Source organism: Macaca mulatta, chromosome 14 (assembly GCF_049350105.2).
Source record: "Macaca mulatta isolate MMU2019108-1 chromosome 14, T2T-MMU8v2.0, whole genome shotgun sequence".
NCBI classification, from domain to species: domain Eukaryota; kingdom Metazoa; phylum Chordata; class Mammalia; order Primates; family Cercopithecidae; genus Macaca; species Macaca mulatta.
Window position 1 is genome coordinate 31934855 of NC_133419.1, and position 24222 is coordinate 31959076.

A 24222-nucleotide genomic window follows, 5' to 3' on the forward strand; every position below is an offset into this window, starting at 1 on the left:
CTAAGGCGAGAGGATTCCTTGAGCCTGGGAGGCAGAGGTTGCTGTGAGCCGAGATCATGCTACTGCACTCCAGCCTGGGCAACAGAGCAAGACCCTGTCTTAAAAACAAACAAACAAACAAATCTGTGTTTAGAAAAACTGATCTAGTTCAAAAATTGTGTTCAAGATAGAAGTCACTGTGGTAAATCGGCAGGTACTTATTAATTTAACAGAAAGAAATCGTAGGCTTTTTAGTAGACTTACTATTTATTATACACTACTATTGAGATTATTTTACCTATTCGGTCTCTTGCAGGGGGATGGGCTGGACTGCCCTGAGGAGCTGGTACTCAGAGTACTATCAGGACTACTTAATGAACACATCCGATCAATATTCAAAGTGCTCTGGCAAGCTTCACAATCTAGACTACCTTTACATCTAGTGGAAGAGAAAAGGGGAAAACATGAGTCAAATATGAGAAGATACTCTCCAAATAGTCAAAATCTGTATTCTTTAATTAAGGATATGAAACTGTTAAGAATGACCTACATGGACAAAAAGTAAAGCTTACAAATACAGGGAAAATGTTATAATAATGGTGCTAAATACTATTTAGAAAGTTCCCTGTCTAGAACTGGGTTATCTAATTTAAAGGTTTTACTCCAAAGGACATTGACAAACAAGGAATAAGTCACAGAAAGTTGTTTTTCGACACACCAAAGGACGCCACCTATATCCTTTGAGGATGCAGCATTTGGCACTTACTCTCTGAGTGAATGTCTCTGCGAAGTCTCTTCCTCATCAGTGTCACTGCTAATAGTGATGACACTCACTGCAGGACTCGGGGAGTCAGCAATAATGATGGTTTGTCGCTGTTTGTCTGAAACTGATGAATCAGAGTCCTGTCTGACAGATGTTTCACAGCAATTTCTTGCCTCTCCTTCTGAGTTCTGATTGTCCTGCGTTTCTATACAACTTACTTCCTCGACATCTTTCCCATTAATTATCTTTGGAGAAATAAATGCTGAATGTGGGATATTGGTATTCTGTAATGAATTACTCCTGCAACCAAAGGAATAATTTATAATTTCTATAATCAAAATATGTATAATCAGTTGTCTAAGGTATCTTGTTAAACCAAAAAATGCGAACCTTCACTTGTTCGAGTTCATGAATATAACACACCAACAGATCTTGAGTTCTTGTGAAATATAAAATACCTCTAGAAATATCCATGTAGATTGCATTTACATACATTTAGTCACTTTTTGGTAAATGTGCTATCTGAATGTTCACAATTGCTACACTACAGGTAGATAATAAATCAAAAGGGCAATAAAGACAATCTTACCAACTGAAAGCATTTATTTCCTCTCTTCCTGGCTCCCATTCCATTAGTTTTACCAAAATACCTCTGAGAAATCGAGAAGGGAGCTGGCTTAGTGTTTGTAATAAAGGTATAAAAGAGGTCATTTTGAATATAACAGAGTGACCCTTTAGTGTACATGCAAAATTCATTTTAAAGATTCTCAAAATGCAGAGGAAAGTTAAAGCACCAATACCAACCTGTTCTGGCACTGTTTATTTTTCTTGGTAGTGGCAGGTTGAGGCCAGACAACATGTGCAATCCCCACACTAACTGGCTGAGGGGCAGATAAAGTTATCTGATTGGTCAGAAGAGGCTGCGGCATCACTGAGTTATAATGATTGCTGCATGAAATCATCTTCCTAGGGAGAAGTTCAGAACAATGTTTTTAATCAAGACCTTTCTTTAATCAAGATCTAGTCTGCAAACTATTCATAAAGTACTTTTGTTTTCAGCTTACCCCCAGTCTCCAAGCCTGTGTGAACCAGCCACACTCTCAGAAGTTAGTGTAGTAGTAGCAGGAGCCAGGGGTGTCACCTGTTGCCAGGCAGGCACCAGCATCTGCTGTGTTCTACCAGACCACGTCTGCTTGCAGCAAAGGAAAACAATAGAAAATAACAAGTTATAAGTAACTTTACCATATCCTAGACTCAAAACTATCTAAAGTAACAGCTAACAATTATAAACATTAAAGTCCATAACCTACAAAATGGATTAAATCCCTATCCAGGTCATTTTCATTATTTCCCAACAGCACAAGCTGATATATGGCAAGGAATGAATTATTACCAACCTGAGAAAGAACTCCTGGTCGGATCTGTAGTGGCTGCACAGCTGGGGCCTGAGTTACAAGTGGAACTGTATTATCTACCCTTATTGAATAACTAGTAGGTTTACCATGTGTTGCAGGAATACCTGTGAAACAGAATAGTTATCAAATAAAAGAAAAAAATCTTCCTCTTATTTAACTTATACAATTATTTTAAATGTCAAGAACTGCTTAAATTCTGACAGTTTTTTTTTTTTTTTTTTTTTTTTTTTTTTTTTTTTTGAGACAGGGCCTTGCTCTGTTGCCCAGACTGGAGCACAGTGGCATGATCCATACTGTGGCCTCAATCTCCTGGACTTGTGGATCCTCCCACCTCAACCTGAGTAGCTGGGACCACAGGCGTATACCACCATGCCCAGTTCATCTGTTTAATTTCTGGTAGAGACAGGGTCTATGTTGCCCAGGCTGGTCTTGCACTTCCGGGCTCAAGAGATCCTCCTACCTCGGCCTCTCAAATTTCTGGTATCACATGCATAAGCCGCCACACCCAGCCTTGATTGTGGGGTTATAATGCCATTCTCTGCATAAAATTTTCGTAACACTAACTGAGCAATCCATTAGGAAAATGATGTACTTCTTGTCTATCTTGTGATATACATCATTCCAAAAATTATTATAAAGCTCCCCTTTCTGTTTCAAAATGCATACTACAAAGTTGAACCATTTAATTTTCTTGAAACTTCTTATCTCCAAAGTTTGCTATTGAAGCTTTATTTTCCTTTTTAAATAGTTCAGTCACCATGATAAAGAACATGGAAAGAAGAATCTGGTTTAGTATGCTGACAACCTAGCAGGTAAAGGTTCTTCTTTTCATACAAACTTTTAGCTATGCTTAGTATCTTCTTCTTTAAAACTGTGATAGAATCTTATGCTCTTGTCACCAAAACAGAAATACATCACAACTTCATAATTTAATGGACATAATGGTTCACATAATGGATGAAAATTCAGGGATGGCACACTCATTTCAGCCTCCAAAGGAAAGGCAAAACTAACCTATTTACCTAATTTGATGATTAAAACTAAGGTTTCCCCAATGTGGCTTAATTGACTAGTATTCTTAGCAGAGAGCTGCTGGAACTCCAGAACAAACATGCTACCATTTTGCTTGCCCACTAGGAAAATTAGAAAGCAGGATTACCAGACATGTTAATCCTGTTAATGTTACTATAATGTTAATATAGCTGTTTGATTCACTGCAAAGCACCTTGCAAATATTAAGTCTTATAATACTGAACTCTGAGACAGCAAAGTAGTATCACATTCCAACTTAAAGTTTTGACAAGATTTTAGGGGCATCCTCGAAGATCAGAAATTAAATTAATGAAAATAATTTGACCACTTCATAATTCCACTTTATTGTAGCAGTTACTTTCAACATGGGCTTGCAGATTATTTAAATATAATGTAATCAATTTGGGGATAAATGTGATGTTGAGTCTTTCTCTTCAGGCATAAGAGAAAAATACTACAATTGTTTTCTTTCTCTATTGTAAAACAACCTCATATTTTCTATTTCACAGATGTAAGTGTTAATCCTAAAGAGAATGTCCATTTTAGCCTGTTTATTTTCTTCACTGAGACTATTATCTTACTACCAGGTTATTCTACTCTCTGTGCTCCACCTAAAGAGCCAGGTATGAGTCAAGTTTAATAAAAATCTTCTTACTTCTGCTAAAAAGCCTGTCTTGATCATCCAATTCTCCAAGACATGGAATATCAGCACACTCAGGCAGTATAGATATATTGCAATATATAGACAATCTCTTCAAGAAAAAAAAAAAAATCTCTTCACTTTGACAAGGATGAACAGACAGAGCAAATTTCCAAATCTCAACAAAAATCTCATTGCCTGTAAATTCCCTCCACAAGCAATGTCTTAAGATGAGAAGAATTCTCCTATATACTCTCTCCACAGGAGATCTAATTTTTGATCAAATTCAATAGTGGGATAAGATCTCAATTTTTGTATAGTTTAGGTTAGCTGAAACTTTATCTTTGATTATATTTGCTTTAATACTTGGAGAACAAGGCATTAAAAGCTTACGAATATTATTTTAGTATAACAGGAAAGAATTTTGCTGGAATATATTTTACTCTAATATTGTCATCTAGAGGGGATGAATACCTAACTTTTCAGGTCACTAAATAATTTTAAAAGCTTGTTTAATAAATAAAACATTCAGATATGTTAAATAAAAGCTTAGCTGATTTTTAAAAATAAGCTTACTTTTTAAAATAAGCACACTTTTTAAAATAAGCACAGTCTTATGGATATCGTATTTATATGCCTGTACTTACATGTTATAATATCTAAAATATATTAAATGCATTACCTAAACATGATAGCGTCAAAGTAAAATTTTTAAGTCAAGGTGATAAAGTTTATTTTAAAATATAAACCACAATGGTACCATAATTACTATCCCCAATAGCTGCCCAATAATTATTTTAAAATGTTTCTTGAAAATGCAACGGCACATTCTGAAGGGAAGGGATAAATGAAGGGGAGGGGCAAGAAGCCCAATGCTGAAATTTTCTACATTACAATTTCTACCTAACATCTACCCGTCCGGTACTAAGACTGATTAGAGGGAGTGCTTTCATTTCTAAGGCAGACACTCTACTAAGATGAGAAACAACATATTTATAGAGCCTGCCTGGCCTGTTGCTGCAACTGCACCTGTTATATAAGCTAAAACATATTGTGCTTCTTCTCACTAGTAATTCTAATTCAAAAGTGCTGTTCATGACATTTAGTGGGTTAATGAGTCTGTGATAGTAATTCTTTTCTTTCAATTATCCCATATTATAAACCACTGATATAGTTTTTACTTTATGTACAAAAAGGTTTCTAACTTTTCATCAATTATAAGCCATATAAAAAGATAAAAGATTTTTCTAACCTCATTCAAATGTTTTAAGAATGATGCTCAATGCTGTTTAGAAACGTGTCTCAGAAGTCTCTTAAGTTTTTGCCACAGAAGCTAGGCTCTGAAAAAAAAACCTACTATTCCAAATCTTCGTGAAATATACCACAGTATAAGTGGTGACCCTAAAACTGATTTTGGTACATGGGAGGGATTACTAGAACCAAAGAACTTTGTTAGTGTAGATTATAAATTTAAGTGAAAATGCATTTGTCAAGATAACGCAAGTGATAAGTGATTAAAAAACATATTTTTAAAAAGCACCAATCTTGCATGCTGAAGTATTTAGAAGTAGTGTCATAAAATCTACCATTTAATTTCAAATAGTACACGTATGTGCACTACGTAAGTAGGTAGGTAGATTGATGATGCAAATATGGTAAAATATTAATACCTGTTGAATCTAGGGTAGAAAACATATTATTCTTTCAATTTTTCTATATGTTTGAAATTCTTATAATAAACACTTGGGGGAAAAAACTGAAAAACACAACAGCATCACACTGTTAACATCTATTATTGCTAACACTATAATGATGTGGGCATTTTTATTACCGGAAAGTAATAAAAATGTCACTGTTACAGATACTCACAGACCACCACTGTGACCACTGGGTCACAATTTCACCTTCAGAGTCAACAATGAAAATAAAGCTACCCTGATAGAACAACAGTAACTGAAGATCTGACCTGTTTTCACATCTCTTATTACCAGCAAATCAAGTCAACAAACATATTCTTGGTTCTTTATTTGGTACTGTGGGAAATATTAAAATAAAAAAAAGTTTTAGAGTTGCTTGAATGCTTAAAATTTAAAAAATCAGAGGACGGGTGCAGTGGCTAATGACTGTAATCCCAGCACTATGAGAGGCTGAGGTGGGCAGATCACCTGAGGTTAGGAGTTCAAGACCAACCTGGTCAAAATGGTGAAACCCTGTACATACTAAAAATACAAAAATTAGCCAGGCATGGTGGTGCATACCTGTAATCCCAGCTACTTAGGAGGCTGAGGCATGAGAATCACCTGAACTCAGGAGGTAGAGGTTGCAGTGAGCCAATATCGTGCTACTGTACTCCAGCTTGGGCAACAGAGCAAGACACTGTCTCAAAAAAAGACACACTTAAAAGAAAAAAAAAAAATCAAATAATCCTTCAGAATCAAAATATATTAGAGTTGGAAATTGCCAATATATTATCTATTCAGTCTATTTCCTTTTACTAAGGCTGAAATAAATAAACAGGCTAGTCTACAATGATACAGTAAAAAGGGGAAACCGAATTAGATTCCTGGTGTCCTGACTTAGCACCAACTGTTCTCATTTACTCTGTACAGTATCACCATTAAGTTGGATATGCTGGTTTAGGGCCCCATCTGTAATTGATCTCTTGCATTAACTAGATGTTAAAGCTTAGCAAGGACAAAATCTCAGGAAAGGACTTAGGAAGTAGGGTTTTAGTCCAGTTATTCCAGTAGTGAGGTTTGATGCTATGATTCTCTAGGAACCATTAAGAGATTTCCTAGTTTAAGAATGTATAGCCAGTCAGGCACGGTGGCTCACGCCTGTTATCCCAACACGTGGGAGGCTGAGGCAGGTGGATCACCTGAGGTCAGGAGTTCAAGACCAGCCTGACCAACATGGAAAAACCCAGTCTCTACTAAAAATACAAAATTAGCCAGGCATGGTGGCACATGCCTGTAACCCCAGCTTTCCAGCTCCTTGGGAGGCTGAGGCAGAATTGCTTCAACCCAGGAGACGGAGGTTGCAGGCTGCAGGGAGGCAGAGGTTGCAGGTTGCGGTGAGCCGAGATCGCGCCATTGCACTCCTGCCTGGGCAACAAGAGCGAAACTCCATCTCAAAAAAAAAAAAAAAAAGAAAAGAAAAAAAAGAATGTATAGCCTCTTCAAAGGTATTCTGTCAACCATTCCACTTGAGGATTTAATTGGCTATTTTTATTTAATGAAGGGACATTAATTTAATTGAAATCAATCCATTATTTATTACCTAAGCTATCAATAAAGACTATAGTATTTTGGGACAAAACTCTTTTGACCAAAATTTTAAATAACTGAGCTCTCAGTCACTTTAATGTTTGGTATTGGTAGACAAATGTCTAAAACAGTGATACCCAGCATAGGCCAACTTTTAGCTTCCCAAGTTCAATCATTCCTATTAAGGTATTTTATCATTTTACACTCTACAGGAAATACAATTGTCATATGACCCATTTTGTTAGTGATGACTGTAATGGAGTTCCAGTCAAGAAATGAGTGTCACTGGTCTAAAGGCTTATTGAACAGCTTAAATTTTTTTTTTTTTTGAGACAGAGTCTCACTCTGTCACCCAGGCTGGAGCGCAGTGGCACAATCTCGGCTCTCTGCAACCTCCACTCTCCAGCTTCAACCTCCACTTCCCAGCTTCAGCCTCCCGAGTAGCTGGGACCACAGGCGCACACCACCTTGCCCAGCTAATTTTTTGTATTTTTAGGAAAGCCAGGGTTTCACCATGTTGGCCAGGCTGGTCTCAAACTCCTGGCCTCAAGTAATCCGCCCGCCTCAGCCTCCCAAAGTGCTGGGATTACAAGCGAGAGACACTGCGCTTGGTCTGAACAGGTTAAATCAAATTCAAATGTAGCACTAAATGCAGCAAAAATTATACAATATATTTAATGAATAGATTCCTAAGCTTATTTTAAAATAATGCATGCCTAGATTCAAAGCAAAATTTAAATAAAAGAATACCTTGAATAGCTGGGGGACAGATAATCAATGTCTGCTGAAAAGCATCACCACAACCAAACTGAGCAGTTCCTGCCTGCAGAGGTATTCCATGGTGCACAACTGAATGAGCAGATGTGGTCAATGCCTGAAACAATCAGCACATTATACAGAGCACATTAGACAGAGCAGTCTTCTAAATGAAATACACATGCTGTATAAATAGAATTCAATCACATTTCTTAAGATCATAATTCTACAATTAAAATGTGCCCAGAGCCAGGCGCAGTGGTTCACGCCTGTAATCACAGCACTTTGGGAGGCTGAGGCAGGCAGACCATGAGGTCAGGAGATGGAGATCATCCTGGCTAACACAGTGAAACCCCATCTCTACTAAAAGTACAAAAAATTAGCCGGGCGCGGTGGCAGGTGCCTGTAGTCCCAGCTACTCAGGAGGCTGAGGCAGGAGAATGGCATGACCCCAGGAGGCGGAGCTTGCAGTGAGCTGGGATTGCGCCACTGCACTCCAGCCTGAGACACAGCGAGACTCTGTCTCAGGAAAAAAAAAAAAAAAAAAAGTACCCAGAAAATGAGAACAAAAACAAGCTGCCAAAATTAAAATTTAAAAACTGATTCTACTGACCTCTACTTTTGGTAGAGTTATGGCATAGAAGGGCAGATGGAAGATACTTAGAGAATGAAGAGAGGAATGGAAAAAAAATGAATTTGAGTAGATATGTTCCAATTGTTATACCTCGAAATTTTAAGAGATTTGGTAAAACAGATATAGTAAGACCTCACTAGCACTGTACATTCTAACTGACACCAAACTTCTGTACATATCAAAAGTAAAATGAGCAATCATTAAAAAAAGACCCTAAGTTATTAATTACTACACATTCTTACCTGACTTCTTAATGTTCCAATTTTAGTAAAATTTGCAGTCAGTGTAGCAGTACTGCTTGAAGCAACTGGTCTTAAAAGTGAAGTTTTGTTGTGATTATTTGTGTCACATAAATTTAGGTGGGACTTACAAATATCCATAATATGAAAACAGGACTTTACGCTGTAAAACAAAAGTGAAGGTATTATAGTATTATTCTAAATGCTTAGTTTTAAATTGAGGTACATTGACAAAATAAAAAAATGATTCCTAAAAGAAAAAAATCCTACGATTTGCACTTAATCTGCTTCTTTCCAGTAATATTTCTAACAGGAAATCTTACCAGAAAAGATTAAGTTTCAGAGCAAGTAAAAGTATACATTCTGCAGTATTTTTCTTAAAACAGTAAAACCATAGTAAGCATTTTTGGTTAGTATGCAATAATTTTACGACCCCCTACGTGAAAAATTTTTTCCTAAATTTCTAGATCTCCACACCACTAAATTAACAGTACCAAAGAGTTGCTATCGTGTTACTTTCAAAGTGACTGTATATGAAAAACATTAGGACATTTTAAGTGTTTGAGGGGAAAAATCTAACTGGGTTGTAGAAAAATGTAAATTTTAAGAACAATTCACAATGATAAACATTGGGTTCATTCCTATGCCTTCTTCATTTTGTCTTTTTAAATACTGAAGGAAGCTGTTTTAAGTCACTTAAATTTACTCCCTTCATCTCCCAAAATATGTCTGAGGCTCAAAGAATTTGTAAGATTTGGCCGGGTGCAGTGGTTCACACGTGTAATCCCAGCACTTTGGGAGGCCAAGGTGGGTAGATCACTTGAGCCCAGGAGTTCAAGACCAACCTGGGCGACATGGTGAAATCCTATCTCTACAAAAAATTAGCCAGGCACGGTGGCGCATGCCTGTAATCCCAGCTACTCATGAGGCTGAGGTGGTGAGAGGAGCACTTGAGCCTGTGAGGCAGAGGCTGTAGTGAGCAAAGATTGTGCCACTGCACTCCAGCCTGGGCAACTGACAGAGCAAGACCCTGTCTCCAAAACAAACAAACAAACAAAGAAAATACAAAGAATTTGTAATATTACAGGCCTTTGGAATGTTAGTATATATTCTTCCCTACCAACCTATAATCTACTGACCCACGAAAAACCTCCTTTCCTTCACAATGCAGGAGAAAAAGAGGAAAAAGGAAAGCAAAAGTTGTGGGGAAAAAAAAGTAAAATGGAAGTTGTAGGACTCAAAATATGATAGAATCTACGGTCTGGGAAAACTGAAATGTGACCTGAAAGAGAAAACTGTTAGCATTTCCTTTTATATATGCCTGGTTATTAAGATAAGAAAGTCATGTATAATAAAAACAAAACCACTCAGTCTTATTTTTAGTATCGTATTTTGGAGAAGGAACACTGGACTGCAATTCAGACTTCAGTTCTAGTTCCGGACAGTTACTGGTGTATATGAACTTGGTCAAGTTAGCTTAGCCTCTTTTTACTCAGGTTACTTGTATTTAATGAAGAAAAGTAATTTCTCTGATGCAGTGATTTTCTATAGACTTATTATGTTTTTAGAAACACTTTAAAAGATCTTAAAGTAACATACTGGTTGCTATGAGGGAAATCTAGAAGATGTTTCATATTAACAAAAGGATGGTTCAGGGTCTCAGCTGGAGTAATTCTTAAATCTGCATCAATCAGCAACATTTTCTTCAACAGACTAACAAATTCTCTTCTATCAGCTTTCTCAGCCAAAAGATCACTTCCTTCCAAATCCATCACTGTGTTCACCTAAGAAATCAAAATTTCAAGCCATCAAGTAAAAATAAGCCAGAGAGAGTAGTATAAATTCCACAGTCAAAAAAGAAAACAAAAATCACAACACAGGAGAGGAGAGGGAACTACGATTATCTTAAAACAAAGAAGAACAATTAATATTAAATCCTCAAAATGTGTTGAGGTACCAAATAGGATTCAAAGCATAAAAGAAGATTTTAAAAATTAAACAAATATCCATTTCTAGCGAAATATAGGGAAAAGAAATCTGTTGGCTAGGATTTTTCCTTTCAAAGCAAACATTTTTTTACTAAAGAACGAATAGGTAAATTAAAATTTTCATAATGACAAATGCAATTTAGTTCCTGAAAGGTTGAAAATAGAATCAGTTTCATTTGAAAAACGTAAAAACAGCATGGACTCTGTAGCCATCTAAAAACTGAGTAACATGTTTTGGGCCCCTTGGCATTCAGGTCTACCATCTAAGCATACCAGATTAACAAATGTGGCTATGGTACTCACATGCGCTATGTCATCCAGACTGTTGAAAATGTATTTTCTGGCTTCTTTAGACTTCATTCCTGTCTCTGCCTCATGCTCTTCCAATGTCTTATTGCATACATCAAAGGGAAAAAAGAATACATTATTATCCACAATATGCAAATTTCTTTAATCCTGGCACATTCAGTCTAATATATTAAATATTCTAAGACAAATAGTAATTTCAAAAGAGAAACTATCAAAACGTATTTTTTAAAGTATACACAAAAAAAAATGAGAAGTGCTTGGTTCAGGCCAAGAAAAAAATTACAAATGTAACAAACCCCATAAAGAAAATAACTAGGCCTGGCATGGTGGTTCACACCTGTAATCCCAGCACTTTGAGAGGCCGAGGTGGGTGGTTCACAAGGTCAAGAGATCGAGACCATCCTGGTCAACATGGTGAAACCCCATCTCTACTAAAAATACAAAAATAGCCGGGTGCAGTGGCATATGCCTGTAGTCCCAGCTACTTGGGAGGCTGAGGCAGGAGAATCACTTGAACCCGTGAGGCGGAGGTTGCAGTGATCTGAGATCATGCCACTGCACTCCAGCCTGGCGACAGAGGGAGATTCTGTCTCAAAAAAAAAATAACTGTTTATGAAGTTAATTATTGAGGATTTACTGATTCCCCCAAAAATCCTAGCACACTTGGGATATGTAGTAAGAGGTCAGATTCAGTCCCTGTCCTATAAAGTGTAATAATGTAGAAATGAGAAGATAAACACATAACACAAATATAATTATACACATAAATGTTTTTTAAAATTTAAGATGAATTAATAATTATGTTGTGGAATTAGAGAGTAAGTGAAGTTATTCTAAGAGGAGTTTCTTCTTAAAGAATAAAGGGGGCTGGGCACAGTGGCTCACACCTGTAATCTCAGCACTTTGGGAGGCCAACGCGGGCAGATCAAAAGGTCAGGAGTTCAAGACCAGCCTGGCCAATACGGTGAAACCCTGTCTCTACTAAACATACAAAAATTAGCCGGGCATGGTGGCGGGCACCTGTAAACCCAGCTACTTGGGAGGCTGAGTTAGGAGAATCGCTTGAACCTGGGAGGCAGAGGTTGCAGTGAGCCAAGATCGCGCCACTGCGCTCCAGCCTAGGCAAGAGAGCAAGACTCCGTCTCAAAAAAAAAAAAAAAAAGAGAGAGAGAGAGAAGGACAGGGCCAGGCATGGTGGTTCACGCCTGTAATCCCAGCACTTTGGGAGGCGGAGGCGGGCGGTTCTCTTGAGGTCAGGAGTTCAAGACCAGCCTGGCCAACACAGCGAAACCCTGTCTCTACTAAAAATATAAAAATTAGCTGGGCGTGTGGTGCAAGTTTGTAGTCCCAGCTACTTGGGAGGCTGAGGCAGGCGAATCGCTTGAACCCAGGAGGCAGAGGTTGCAGTGAGCCAAGTTGGCACCACTGCACTTCAGCCTGGGCGAGAGAGAGAAACTCTATCTCAAAAAATAAAAACGAAAAAAAAATTGATAAAAATAAAATAAAGAAGGACCAAAAATGAAAATTCAAAAGAAGGAAGTAATTTAGTAAAATGTAAATAGATATGGAAGGTATTATCCATGCATATGAGGTATCTTAGAAAACTAGTCTTCTAAATATTCTATTTTTTAATGAATTACCTTTAATCTCCAACCAGAATGAGACATATCTGTTTCTTTGCAAAAAAATCTTGTGGATTTAGTACCCACATTTAACAACTGTTCTCCTGGTAAACCTTGAGTCTGAGAAATGTATCGAATCTGAAAAATAATTTACAGAACAGAATAGTTTATTCTTTCATGTGACAGAACACTTAAGTCAGACACCAGGCTGTATGTTACGTCAGGTATGAAAATACATAGTCTATGCCCTCAAGAAATGCATTGTCCAGTGGAAAACATATATGGAAAAAATTGTAATACAGAATTATAAGTATCATAATAAAAGCATGCTTGACAGACAGAAAAGGCATACCTAAAGTAATTGGATCAGGTAAAGTTCTAGAAGAGGTGGTCCTCAAGTTTGGTGTTAAAAGAAAAATAACAGGAGTTTGCACTGGAAGGGTGGGGGGAAAAACTATGCTAAGGTTATAGTATGTGCAAATATGGAAAATCAAGAGAGAATACCCTCACATTCAAACACTGAAAGTACAGAGGGTCACTAACAGAGAATGCTAAGAGATGAAATTGAACTAGCAGGTAAAGGGCTTTATCAGCAAATTAAGAAATTTGGATTAGATGCCAGGAGGTAATAATGGGAAACCACTGGACAAATTTCAGCAGGAAATTGACAGCTTACATTTTAAAGTAATGTCTGACAATGGGTGAGGGGATAAGGCCAGAGAAGAGATGAAGAAGGTCTGAACTGAGAGACTGAATGGGAATAGAAGGGAAGGAATAAATTCAAAAGAGATTTAGATTGATAAAGACTGGGTGAATTACTATGGTGGGAGTTTGGAGGGAACACTTTTTTGAGACACTGATATATACACAGCTGTGTCTCTAGGGGAAGAGGCATGGTAGCTGATGGGCTCTCCCAAGGGTGATACTAAAAAACTCCAGCTTCAGGGCTTCTGAACTTAATATTTCTGTTTGAAATATTCTTTCCCCAGATATCTGTATGGCTCTCTTGCTTCCTTCAGCTCTTGGTTCAAATGTTCCCTTACTGACCAGGCCTTCCATGACCCATCAATAAATAACAGCAAACTCTGCCCTTCTCAGTACCTCACCCACCATCCTCCTGGCTATATTTTTCTCCACTGTGCTTTTCATTATCTAATATTCTATACATTTATTTTCCATTTTCTTACCTCTCCATGAGACTCTTAAGTTCCATGAACAGAAGGACTTTTCTGTTTACTTACATACCCCCAGAGCCCATGAAAGTGCCTGGTACACAGTAGGCCCTCAAATATTGATTCCCCCACTTAATGAGTGGGAAACATGGGGGATAAACAGGGGCTCAGAAAAGAGAGAGATCTCTGGGGGCTAAAATTGTTTTTCCATCCTTCCTTCTTACTAAAACTTGACTCCCCTAACCTGTATGAGAATAAATGCAAAGACTTTTTTTTTAAACCTCAAAGACTCTGCTCCATCAATTAGTCCATCCTCTTCTGCATCTTCTATTTCTTCCTCCCTCTGAGCTCTCTCCCAACCAAATACAAAAATGTTCAATATCTTCTATCCTAAAAAAAAAAAAGTAAACCTCCCTTAACTACTTAACTCTCTCGTCTCACCTTTAAAATAGTAGCCTATATTATTTCACTTCCCATTCACACTTCAACACACTGCAATCTGAATTTTACTCTCATCACCCTCATGATATGGTACTAAGATAAGTAATGGCCTGTTAGTAACAGACACGTTTAATAATCACATATAAATCCTTATTTTGATACTAATGGCTACTACCATTTTACATAAAAACCATTCATTCAGTTTCCACGACACCATTCTTTTCTGGGTCTCTTTCTACTTCCTGATAGTCTTTCACTGTGTTCCCCTGTTTGTTCTTTATATGACACTGCTTTCCAGAGTCTTGTCTTTTTTCCCTCTATAAGTCGTAAGTGCCCACAATTTTATCTCTAAATCTGTGTCTCAATCTTTGGCTCTAGCTCTGGAGCTCCAGACCCAACCACTTATTGAAACTTGCGACCTGGTTGACTCTAGTACCTCCAACTGAATATATCCTAAACTGATTTGCCCCCAGATCTGCTAATCCTTATGTATTTTCCTCCTGTGGTTAATAGCAACACCACCCACTCAAATCAGAAACCTGAAATTGATGCCCTATACCTCTTCCTCATCATGCTCCCCCAACATCCAAAAGCCTAACAATTTTACTTCATTAACATTTTTCACAACTGTCCCCTCCTCTCCATCTCTACCTCAGATCCTCTTCAATTCTGAGTTATACAATTTCACAAGCCTCCTGATTATTCTACCTGCCTCCAGTCTCTCCTAATGTCCTTACCCGCTCACCCCCAATTCATTATTGACACTACTGCCAGACATCCTGGCAAAATGTGCGTCTGTTAGTCACTTGTATAAAATTACTTAATAACCCTTTACTGACTAGAGCAAGCTTGTCCAACCAGCAGCCCTGGCCCAGGGGCTGCATGAGGGCCAATACAAATTCCTAAATTTCTTAAAACATTATGAGATTTTTTTTGTGATTTTTTTTTAAGCTCATCAGCTATCATTAATTTTAGTGTATTTTATGTGTGGTCCAAGACAATTTTTCTTCTTCCAATGTGGCCCAGGGAAGCCAAAAGGCTGGACACCCCTGACCTAGAGGGTCAATTCCAGACCTCTAACCCTAGCAAACAAGCCCTCCAACTATATATATTTCCTGTCCTTTTATATTCTCCTGGTACTTCGGCACCATCTGGCACCATGTCAAACCACATGGGCCAGTTTCTCTTTCCTATATTGTTCTCAAACTCCTATTTATCCAACATACATATTCCCCCTTTCACCAAATTCACAGGATAAACTTTTACTATTCCTTCTTCAAGACTCAGCTCAAGAAACTTCTCCTCTATAAAGCCATCCCTGATGATGTCAAGCAGAGGTAATTACTCTATTCTGTGCTATCATCACACCTAGAACATGCATTTATAATTATTATAACTATATTACAATTTTTTACATGTCTGTTTTCCCTACTAGATTGTATGCCTTCCAATAAGTCTGTTTTATTCACATTTGTATCCCCAGTTTTATAAAAAATGACAACGAAAACTTCCACATTATAAACTGGCTTCATTTCATTAAAGTGCTGCTCTTTCTCCCCACCTCCCACCCACTAAGTAGCTAAATTCCTTATTTCAAGGAAACAGGAAAATGGAAGGAAAAAGTACTAAGAGTTTGCTGCCCAGATGCTGCATCAGACAGAAAAGCCATCAACAATTCAATTTCAATAAACAGAGCATCTATTATGTGCTAGATGCTAAAGACATGTAGATATATAAAATATAGTGGCAATCTTCAAAAGCACAATTCGGTAGAACAGATGAATGTTTAAGCATGTAATCTGCAATTAAGCTAATAAGCCATTGTGAAGAAGAAAACAAAGTGCTGAAAAAGCAAAGAGAATAGAGCAATTAATGTACCTCAGGAGTTAAGATGGCTCTGTAAAACAAAAACAAACAAACAAAAAAAGTGGCCAGTGAAACTCTGAGTTTATTACTTGTCATAATGCCCGCCCAGTCATTTGAAGAGAAAAATATTCCATCTAGAACCCCTAATATATACATATGTTTGCCTTCCTCCATCTCCAGTGAATGAAGAATGGGAATCTGACACATAATTCTAAACTGGCCTCATGAACTCAACTAGAAAAAAAACTAAGTCAATCAGATTAACTATGTCAGAAATGTGAACTAAGAAATACCAATGACTCTTGGGGGATGAGCTAAAGGGTTATAGGTAGAGCTGGAGTTTTATGGTCATGTAACCTAACCAAAGGTAAGGTGAGCAGAAACTCAGATCAGAATAGACAAAGGTACTTGAAGAACAGCCAAGTTACACTGATGGTCCGGTACCAATGACATTCTACCAACACCTGTTAATTCCTCCAGTGTCACCTTGCTTTGAAAAGCACCTTCAATTCCAAACTTCACAAATCCCAGTCATATTATAGTTCCATTCTTGGATCCTTGTGATAGTCCACTGATACAGTTTGAATGTCTGTCCCCTCCAAATCTCATGTTGAAATATAATCCCCAGTGTTGGAGGTAGGGCCTGGTGGGAGGTGTTTGGGTAATGGGGGCCGATACCTCATGAATGGCTTGGTGTTGTTCCCCCAACAGTGAGTTCTCTCAAGATCTGGTTGTTTCAAAGTGTGTGGTGCCCATCTCCCCCGTCTCTTGCTCCTACTCTCACCATGTGAAATGCCTGCTCCCCTTCCCTTCTGCCATGATTGTAAGCTTCCTAAGACCCTCACCAGAAGCACATGCTAGAGCCATGCTTGTACAGCCTGCAGAACTGTGAGCCAATTAAATTTCTTTTCTTTATAAATTACTCAGGTATCCCTTTAGAGCAATGCAAATGGCCTAATACATCCATACATATAAATAAATGCCCCCTTATTTGGGTCAGCTTGAGTGGGTCTCTTTGCTAAATAGCCTGACAAACATAGAAATCTTGAAAGATTTATTTTCCTCTGCAGTTGAAATAGTGAACTTTATTTTTCTTACATAAGACTTGAAATTACCAAATATAATTTGAATATAAAGTCAGACTCTTAGTTGCTCTGGATAATATTCTATCTAAACTCCAACAAACATTTTGGAGAAATAACATTTACCAACTATTGTCATCCATTCATCCATCCATCCATCCATCCATCCATCCATCCATCCATAAAATAGTCCTTAATTCCCTAGAATACTTTTGGTAATTCCCTAGTACATATAAGTCCTGTAAATAGAACACTAATAAGACAGTTTATCTACAATTAAGACAGGAAGGGATTCACACACTGTAACAATTGGTGGTAGGATCTTCCCTAACCACACACACTAAATATAGATGTCTATATAAACGGAAATAAAATGCACAAACAAGAAAATATGAAATTATAAATTTTCAACATGGTCAGTGTCCACTTACAGAATGTAAAATCCAAACAGAAAATGGCATTGGAAAGGCTTTAAGAGATGATAAATATGATTAAAGGGCTAGAACACAAACCCCATAATGAAGAATTAAAATACTTTGAATATTTTTCCTGGCGATTCAAATTTGCCTTTTAAGAATATAATAATTTGGCCAGGCGCGGTGGCTCATGGAACACTTTGGAAGGCCTAGGCAGGAGGACCACTTGAGCCCACAAGTTCAAGTTTACAGTGAACTATGATCCTGCCACTGCACTCCATCCAAGGTGACAGAGAAAGACTCTGTCTTCTAAAGAAGAATATGATAATTATAGTTCTACTGTTAAGAACTCTTTAGTTTACATCCATAAAGTGGAGGCAATAGTACTGTGGACTTCATAGGGTTGTTACGAGCATTAAATGAGTTAATATAAAGTGTTAACAGCAGTTCCTAGTACATAAAAGAGCTCAGTAAGCATTAGTTAATAATACTATTGCCCACTGCACTGCCACTGTAAGGCAAAAAATAATAATTAGAAAAAAACTGCCAGGCCAGGTGCAGTGGCTCGCACCTGTAATCCCAGCACTTTGGGAGGTCCAGGCGGGAGGATCACTTAAGCCCAGGACTTTGAGACCAGCTTGGGCAACACAGAGAAAGACACCCCATCTCTACAAAAAATTAAAAATGAGTCAGGCATGCTGGTGTACACCTGTATCCCCAGCTACTGGGCACAGCCTGAGGTGGGAGGATTCCTTGAGCCCAGGAGTTCAAGACTGCAGTGAGCTATGATCATGCCACTGCATTCCAGCCTAGATGACAGACTGAGACCCTGTCTAAAAAAAAGTACCAACTCCCCAACTGGGGTGTCCAAGTATATCTAGGCAGCTGATTACTGGAATAAGGAACACATAAGAGAGAGAGACATACCCTACTGGTGGCCCTTTCACATCCTAACATTAGATGATCATAATATAGGGAGATGGGGAAAATCCGTGAAAATCAAACACATTAATAAACAGACTAAAGTTGCTTTGAGAAACATATGTGGCCAGGCGCAGTGGCTCACGCCTGTATTCCCAGCACTTTGGGAGGCTGAGGCGGGTGGATCATTTGAGGTCAGGAGTTTAAGACCTGCCTGGTCAATATGATGAAACCCCGTCTCTACCAAAAATACAAAAATTAGCCAGGCATGGTGGCACACACCTGTAGTCCCAGCTACTAAGGAGGCTGAGGTGGAAAAAATTGCTTGAACCTATGAGACAGAGGTTGCAGTGAGCCAAGATGGAACCACTGCACTCCGGCCTAGGTGACAGAGTGAGACCCTGTCTCAAAAAATAAAAATAAAAGAAAAAAGAAAAACATATGTGAACATTTTAATAAGTGCAAAAAAAGCACTTGAAAGTCCCAAATCAAGTTAAGATAGGAAAAAAAAAATTTATCAAAATTTATCAAAGCCTATATAATAAATACTATGCTTGAAAATGAGTTAAAGTCCCAGATTAGGGCCAAAACAAAGATGCCCACAAAAATCACTACAATTTATTTGCTTTGCATTCATGCATTTTGTAAAATATTTTAAAACACTGAACTGTGGGTGGGGCACAGTGGCTCACGCCCGTAATCTCAACACTTTGGGAGGCCGAGGCAGGCAAATCACGAGGTCAGTTCGAGACCAGCCTGGCCAACGTGGTGAAACCCCGTCTCTACTAAAAACACAAAAATTAGCTGGGCATGGTGGCACGTGCCTGCAATCCCAGCTACTTGGGAGGTTAAGGCAGAATAATCTCTTGAACCTGGGAGGCGGAGGTTGCAGTGAGCTGAGAGCATGCCACTATACTCCAGCCTGAGCGACAGAGTGAGACTTCGTCTCAAAAGAAAAAAGAAAAACAAACAAACAAAACAAACAAAACACTGTGAGACTATTGATGCTATATGCCAATGGCCAACGACTTTTTTTAATCCCTTTGGTAATATACATCCTGAAAACATTGTCAATCTGGGTCAGATAATACCTGTTCCAAGTTTAGTTTAAAAAAAATAAACATTCATTATAAAATTTAGAAAAACTGAGTTTTGGTCAAAGCTTTGTCTTTAAAATTACTATTGTGACTTTTGACAAGTTAATTCATTTTTCTGGGCCTCAGTTTTCTCCTTTATAAAATGAAAAGGGGGCAGTCACTGGGTAATCTCTGGGGTCCTTTTCAATACTAATATCAGTTGTCCAAGATGAACAGTGAAGACCTCGAGTATAGTAACAAATCAACTTGAAATTGCCACTAGAGGGTGTCCTGCTCCAGGGTACTATGCAAGCCATAGACTAATCTACAAAGCCAAGACTGTATTTCTAGCATTTTACTGGTGCCTCAGTACTCCAACAGCTAAAGGATTACGGGACTCTGATTCAATTACTAACTTGTTTAGAACTGACAGTAGTCTTGCACCTGTATCAAAGCTAGTAATTGGATAGAAAGCTGAAAGACGACAGAATGTATGGAAAATTTTACAGAAACTCAGTGGAATCCTGAACGTGGAGGAGGGAAGGTGGAGAATATAGAAAACCTAACCTAAAAGGGAAGATTCATGATGACAATAGATTAAAGTAAATGATAACATCTGATCTAATAATCAATATTAAATGAGAGTCATCTCAGGAACATTTAAGTCACCTAAATTAATTACCTCTCTTATTCCTCTTGATAGAGAAAATAGCTCTAATCATGATTAGATTAATATAATCATGATTAGATTATAGGCTATAATCACGATTATGTAATAGGTGCTTTAAATTCTTCTATTTTCTATTTTTTCTTCCTTGAAAGTTAAATATCACCTAAATAAAAATACTACTCAGAATGACAAAATTAATGTAACTACTTCGTTGATTTTGACTAGCATTTTCTATTAGAATGATTTGAGTACATTATCTCAAAGATACTCAAAGAATAATGAATATGATGGCAGTTTCTCCAAATAATAATCTTGGTATTAATAATTAAGACTACTAGCAAACAACATTGCTTAATAGTATAGAAAGGCTAATGAATATACCTGAAAACTACCATGAAAAGTGTACTTAATAAGGTAATTTGCTGAATTCTACTGAGAATCATTAAACAGTGCTAAAAGAGAATTTCAGCACCATTCAAAACAGCTAAAAAGACTGAGGAGGGTTCAAGTGACAGAGAGGTATTTAAAACACCAATAATGGCAGTTGGTTTAAGACCAAAAGTTTTAACGCCTTTTAGGAGCTTTCATGCCTTGGGAGGGGCTGACGTTTCATACATCATCAAAGTTTGTCACCCAAGCAAAGCACAATTAATTAAAGGGACACAATCCAACCTTTTATATGTTTACAGTATAAAATTTTCCCAATAATTTTACAAAACTGGTTTTGAGACTCTGTAGGCTGTAACTTTATGAAAACTTACTTCAGCATTATAAAAGTTTTCAAAATCAATTCTACAAGATCCCAGGTTCTGCCACTTTATGTTAAAAAGACTTTCCAGTGTATTGTACACTTGCAGCCATGCATTCCTATAAGACTGTTATTATTCTTTACTTTCTACCAATACTATTAGATTATCATTATTTGTTACCTGATCATACTCCAAGGCTCCTGGGTAGAGCGGCCATCCAAGGAATAATTCTGCAATCACACATCCCAATGACCACATGTCTATGGCTTCACAAAATGGCAACCCCAATATAATCTCTGGAGCTCTGAAATTTAAAATTAAAACAAAAATCAGGGTGGTTTTTCTCTAAAATTACCTAATTTCAACTGGCATCCTAGGAAGTTAATAAAACGACAGAGGTATCACATTCTATGTATAGGAACTCTTCACTATTTCAAAACTCTTTGAAACCTAGACATAATCCTGAATTAATCTGAAAGGGGCACTATGAGTACAACATTTCTATAATAAAGTCTCTTCCACCATAATCCTGTTTCCTCATAGCTTTATTAACATAACATTTTTTGAAAAACATAGATCTTGTTTTTAAGACTATAGCAGATCAGAAATAACACAACAGGAAGAGAACTGGCAAACTATTAAATACATACTATGACATCAGCGGAACTGAAAACCAGACATTGAGAGATAAAACCAAAACAAAGCAAAACCCTCAAAAGCTAAAAGTGAATCTAGACCTAGATATTACTTCAGAATACAGTAATAAATATTTACCTAATTGGAGCTATTAGTCATCCAAGAGATTAAACTAAATTCAGTGTATTCTGTCTTAAAAGGCAGACAAGTATATAGCATAAAACAAAATAGTTAAAAAGCATTTTAGCACTTAAAAGGATTTGGTCATTTGGGAAATGTAATCCAAGAAACATATTATTCCTAGATAAATTATGTTACACATTCATATGGATTTCCCTTGAGAAGATTCATGTTCTAAGACAGACTCCATGTACAGCTGTGTAATTCCAAAGAAGTCATACGTATCACAGTTATCCTAGATTTGTGTGTGCATGTGTGTATAATTTTAAAACAATCTCAATCTTACATAGTAGTTGCAAGAACAGTACATATTTTTTTCCTAAATCACTTGAGAATAACTTGCCAAATTTCTGTATACTTTATAGTTCCTACAAACAAGAATATTCTCCTACATAACCACAATACAGTCATCAAAATCAGGAAATGAACACTGATATATCTCCACCATCTAAGCTTCAGACTCCAATTAAGTTTGGCCAATTATACTAATACCATCCTTCTTGGCAAAAGGATCCAACTCAGGATCATGCATTGCATTTAGTTGTCCTATCTCTTTCAGTCTTTTTCAATATGGAATAATTCCTAAGTTTTGTCTAGATTTCCAAGACCTTTGCATAACATATTACATGCCAGGTATTTGGAGAAACGTCCCTCAGTGTGGGTTTGTCTGATGTTTCCTCATAATTAGATTCAGAGGAATATCACAGAAGTCATCATGTTTTCTCATTGTATCTTATTAGGCACGCAATTCTGATATGTTCCATTACTAATAATTTTTACTTTGATCACATGATGTCTGCTATATTTCTCCACCACTAAGTTCCTCCTTTTCTCTTTCTAATTAAGTATTTTGTGGGATCTCAATTTGAAACTATATAAATAATCCATTTCTTATCAAACTTTCATTTTTTTCATTTATTTACCTGTATGAGTACAGATGAAAGGATTCCTACTTTATTCAATGAGTTATAATCCATGACTATAATTACTTATTTTGATTCTCAAATTTTCCCAGATTCGGCGTAGTGGCTCACACTTTGGGAGCCACCAAATCCCAGCAGTTTGGGAGGCCAACATGGTAGGATTGCTTGAGCTCAAGAGTTCTAGACCAGCCTGGGCAACATAATGAGACCTTATCTCTACAAGAAAAAAAAAAAAATTTTTTTTTTTTTTTTAAATTAGCCAAGGTGATGGTCCACACCTGTAGTCCCAGCTACTTGGGAGGCTGAGGTGGGAGGGTCGCTTGAGCCCAGGAGGTCCAAGCTGCAGTGAGCTGAGATCGTGCCACTGCACTCCAGCCTGAGGGACAGAACCAGGCTCTGTTTCAGAGGGAAAACAAAAAAAAAAAATCCCAGATTTGACCAGTCAGAACTCCCTCAGACTTTTATGTTCTTCTGACATGTCCTCATCATTCTCAGACTATTTCTTTGCTTTCTGACACAGCAAGATATTCCAGGCTCATCTTGTTCTTTCCCTCCTCCAGTCCTAGAAACAGCTATTTCTCTGAGGATCTCCGGTATCTTTTCGTGTAGAACAGACCTTTGAAACAAAGATCAGGGAGCTATGGAACCTCATTACTATTGGGATGGTTCCCAGACCTTCTCAGTACATATATTATCTAGAGTTAAGTAAAATAAATCTGCTAATTTCTTAACCGAGACTGAGGGTTGTCATCTCCTAAGGCAGTGGTTCTCAATCTTGGCTGTACATTACAATCATTCGGTCCTGGCCACACCCTACACCAATTAAATCAGAAACCCTGGGGATTAGGCTTAGGAATCAAGAGTGGCTTCAACATATAGCCAAAGTTGAGAACCAAAGCCCTACACTCAAGAAGTTAGACCAATGCCAGGACCATCCCATGTCCTCCCTACAACTCTTCTGACAAAGGAAATTCAGAGAATAATAAACAAGTTGTCTTCTACCACAGACTTGGGATCTGCCCAGTAAATATTCTACTCTTGGCCCCATCTCTGCTGTAATTAATACTTAAGATTCAGTAGAACCTTAACCAATCCACAGCCATTTGTTGAAAACAATTAAGAGCCATGGGGAGATTCTATGAGGTATAAAAGATCTTCAAAACATGGTTATAAGAGGTTTTCATTCTTTTGACAAAATATTCAAGTGTCTGTATAGATGTATACACATGAATTATATTTAGGTATAATCAAATGCTAAAATGTGTTGTAGAAAGATGAAAAAAAGTAAGCTGTACTAAGTTATTAATCCTATATATTCACAATAGTGTAGCAAAAAAAGCTATCAAAGATGGAGACCTTATCCCTTTTTTGTTCATTATTTGTGTGCCCAGAACCTTGTAAAGAATATGCATTCAGTAAACATTTCTCAAATAAATCATTTCAACAT

The 24222-nt window shown here is 37.4% G+C and overlaps 1 protein-coding gene across 5 annotated transcripts in view; it reads right to left on the reverse strand.

Moving 5' to 3' along the window:
* The window catches only part of HIPK3 (homeodomain interacting protein kinase 3), a 100565-nt gene that overhangs the window by 7427 nt on the left and 68916 nt on the right, over positions 1 to 24222 (reverse strand). For 3 of the 5 annotated variants that reach the window (XM_077963109.1, XM_015114563.2, XM_015114564.3), the window contains 11 exons: positions 21217 to 21340; positions 12662 to 12781; positions 11016 to 11102; positions 10324 to 10508; positions 8728 to 8887; positions 7846 to 7969; positions 2140 to 2261; positions 1807 to 1931; positions 1547 to 1708; positions 746 to 1042; positions 278 to 418 (listed from right to left, as the gene is read on the reverse strand). In XM_077963109.1, the coding sequence (XP_077819235.1) occupies positions 278 to 418; positions 746 to 1042; positions 1547 to 1708; positions 1807 to 1931; positions 2140 to 2261; positions 7846 to 7969; positions 8728 to 8887; positions 10324 to 10508; positions 11016 to 11102; positions 12662 to 12781; positions 21217 to 21294 (1601 nt within the window). In that variant the 5' untranslated portion in view covers positions 21295 to 21340. Of the gene's footprint in view, positions 1 to 277; positions 419 to 745; positions 1043 to 1331; positions 1395 to 1546; positions 1709 to 1806; positions 1932 to 2139; positions 2262 to 7845; positions 7970 to 8727; positions 8888 to 10323; positions 10509 to 11015; positions 11103 to 12661; positions 12782 to 21216; positions 21341 to 24222 lie in introns of all 5 variants that reach the window. The other 2 variants (XM_015114559.2, XM_015114560.3) reach the window with 1 other exon arrangement.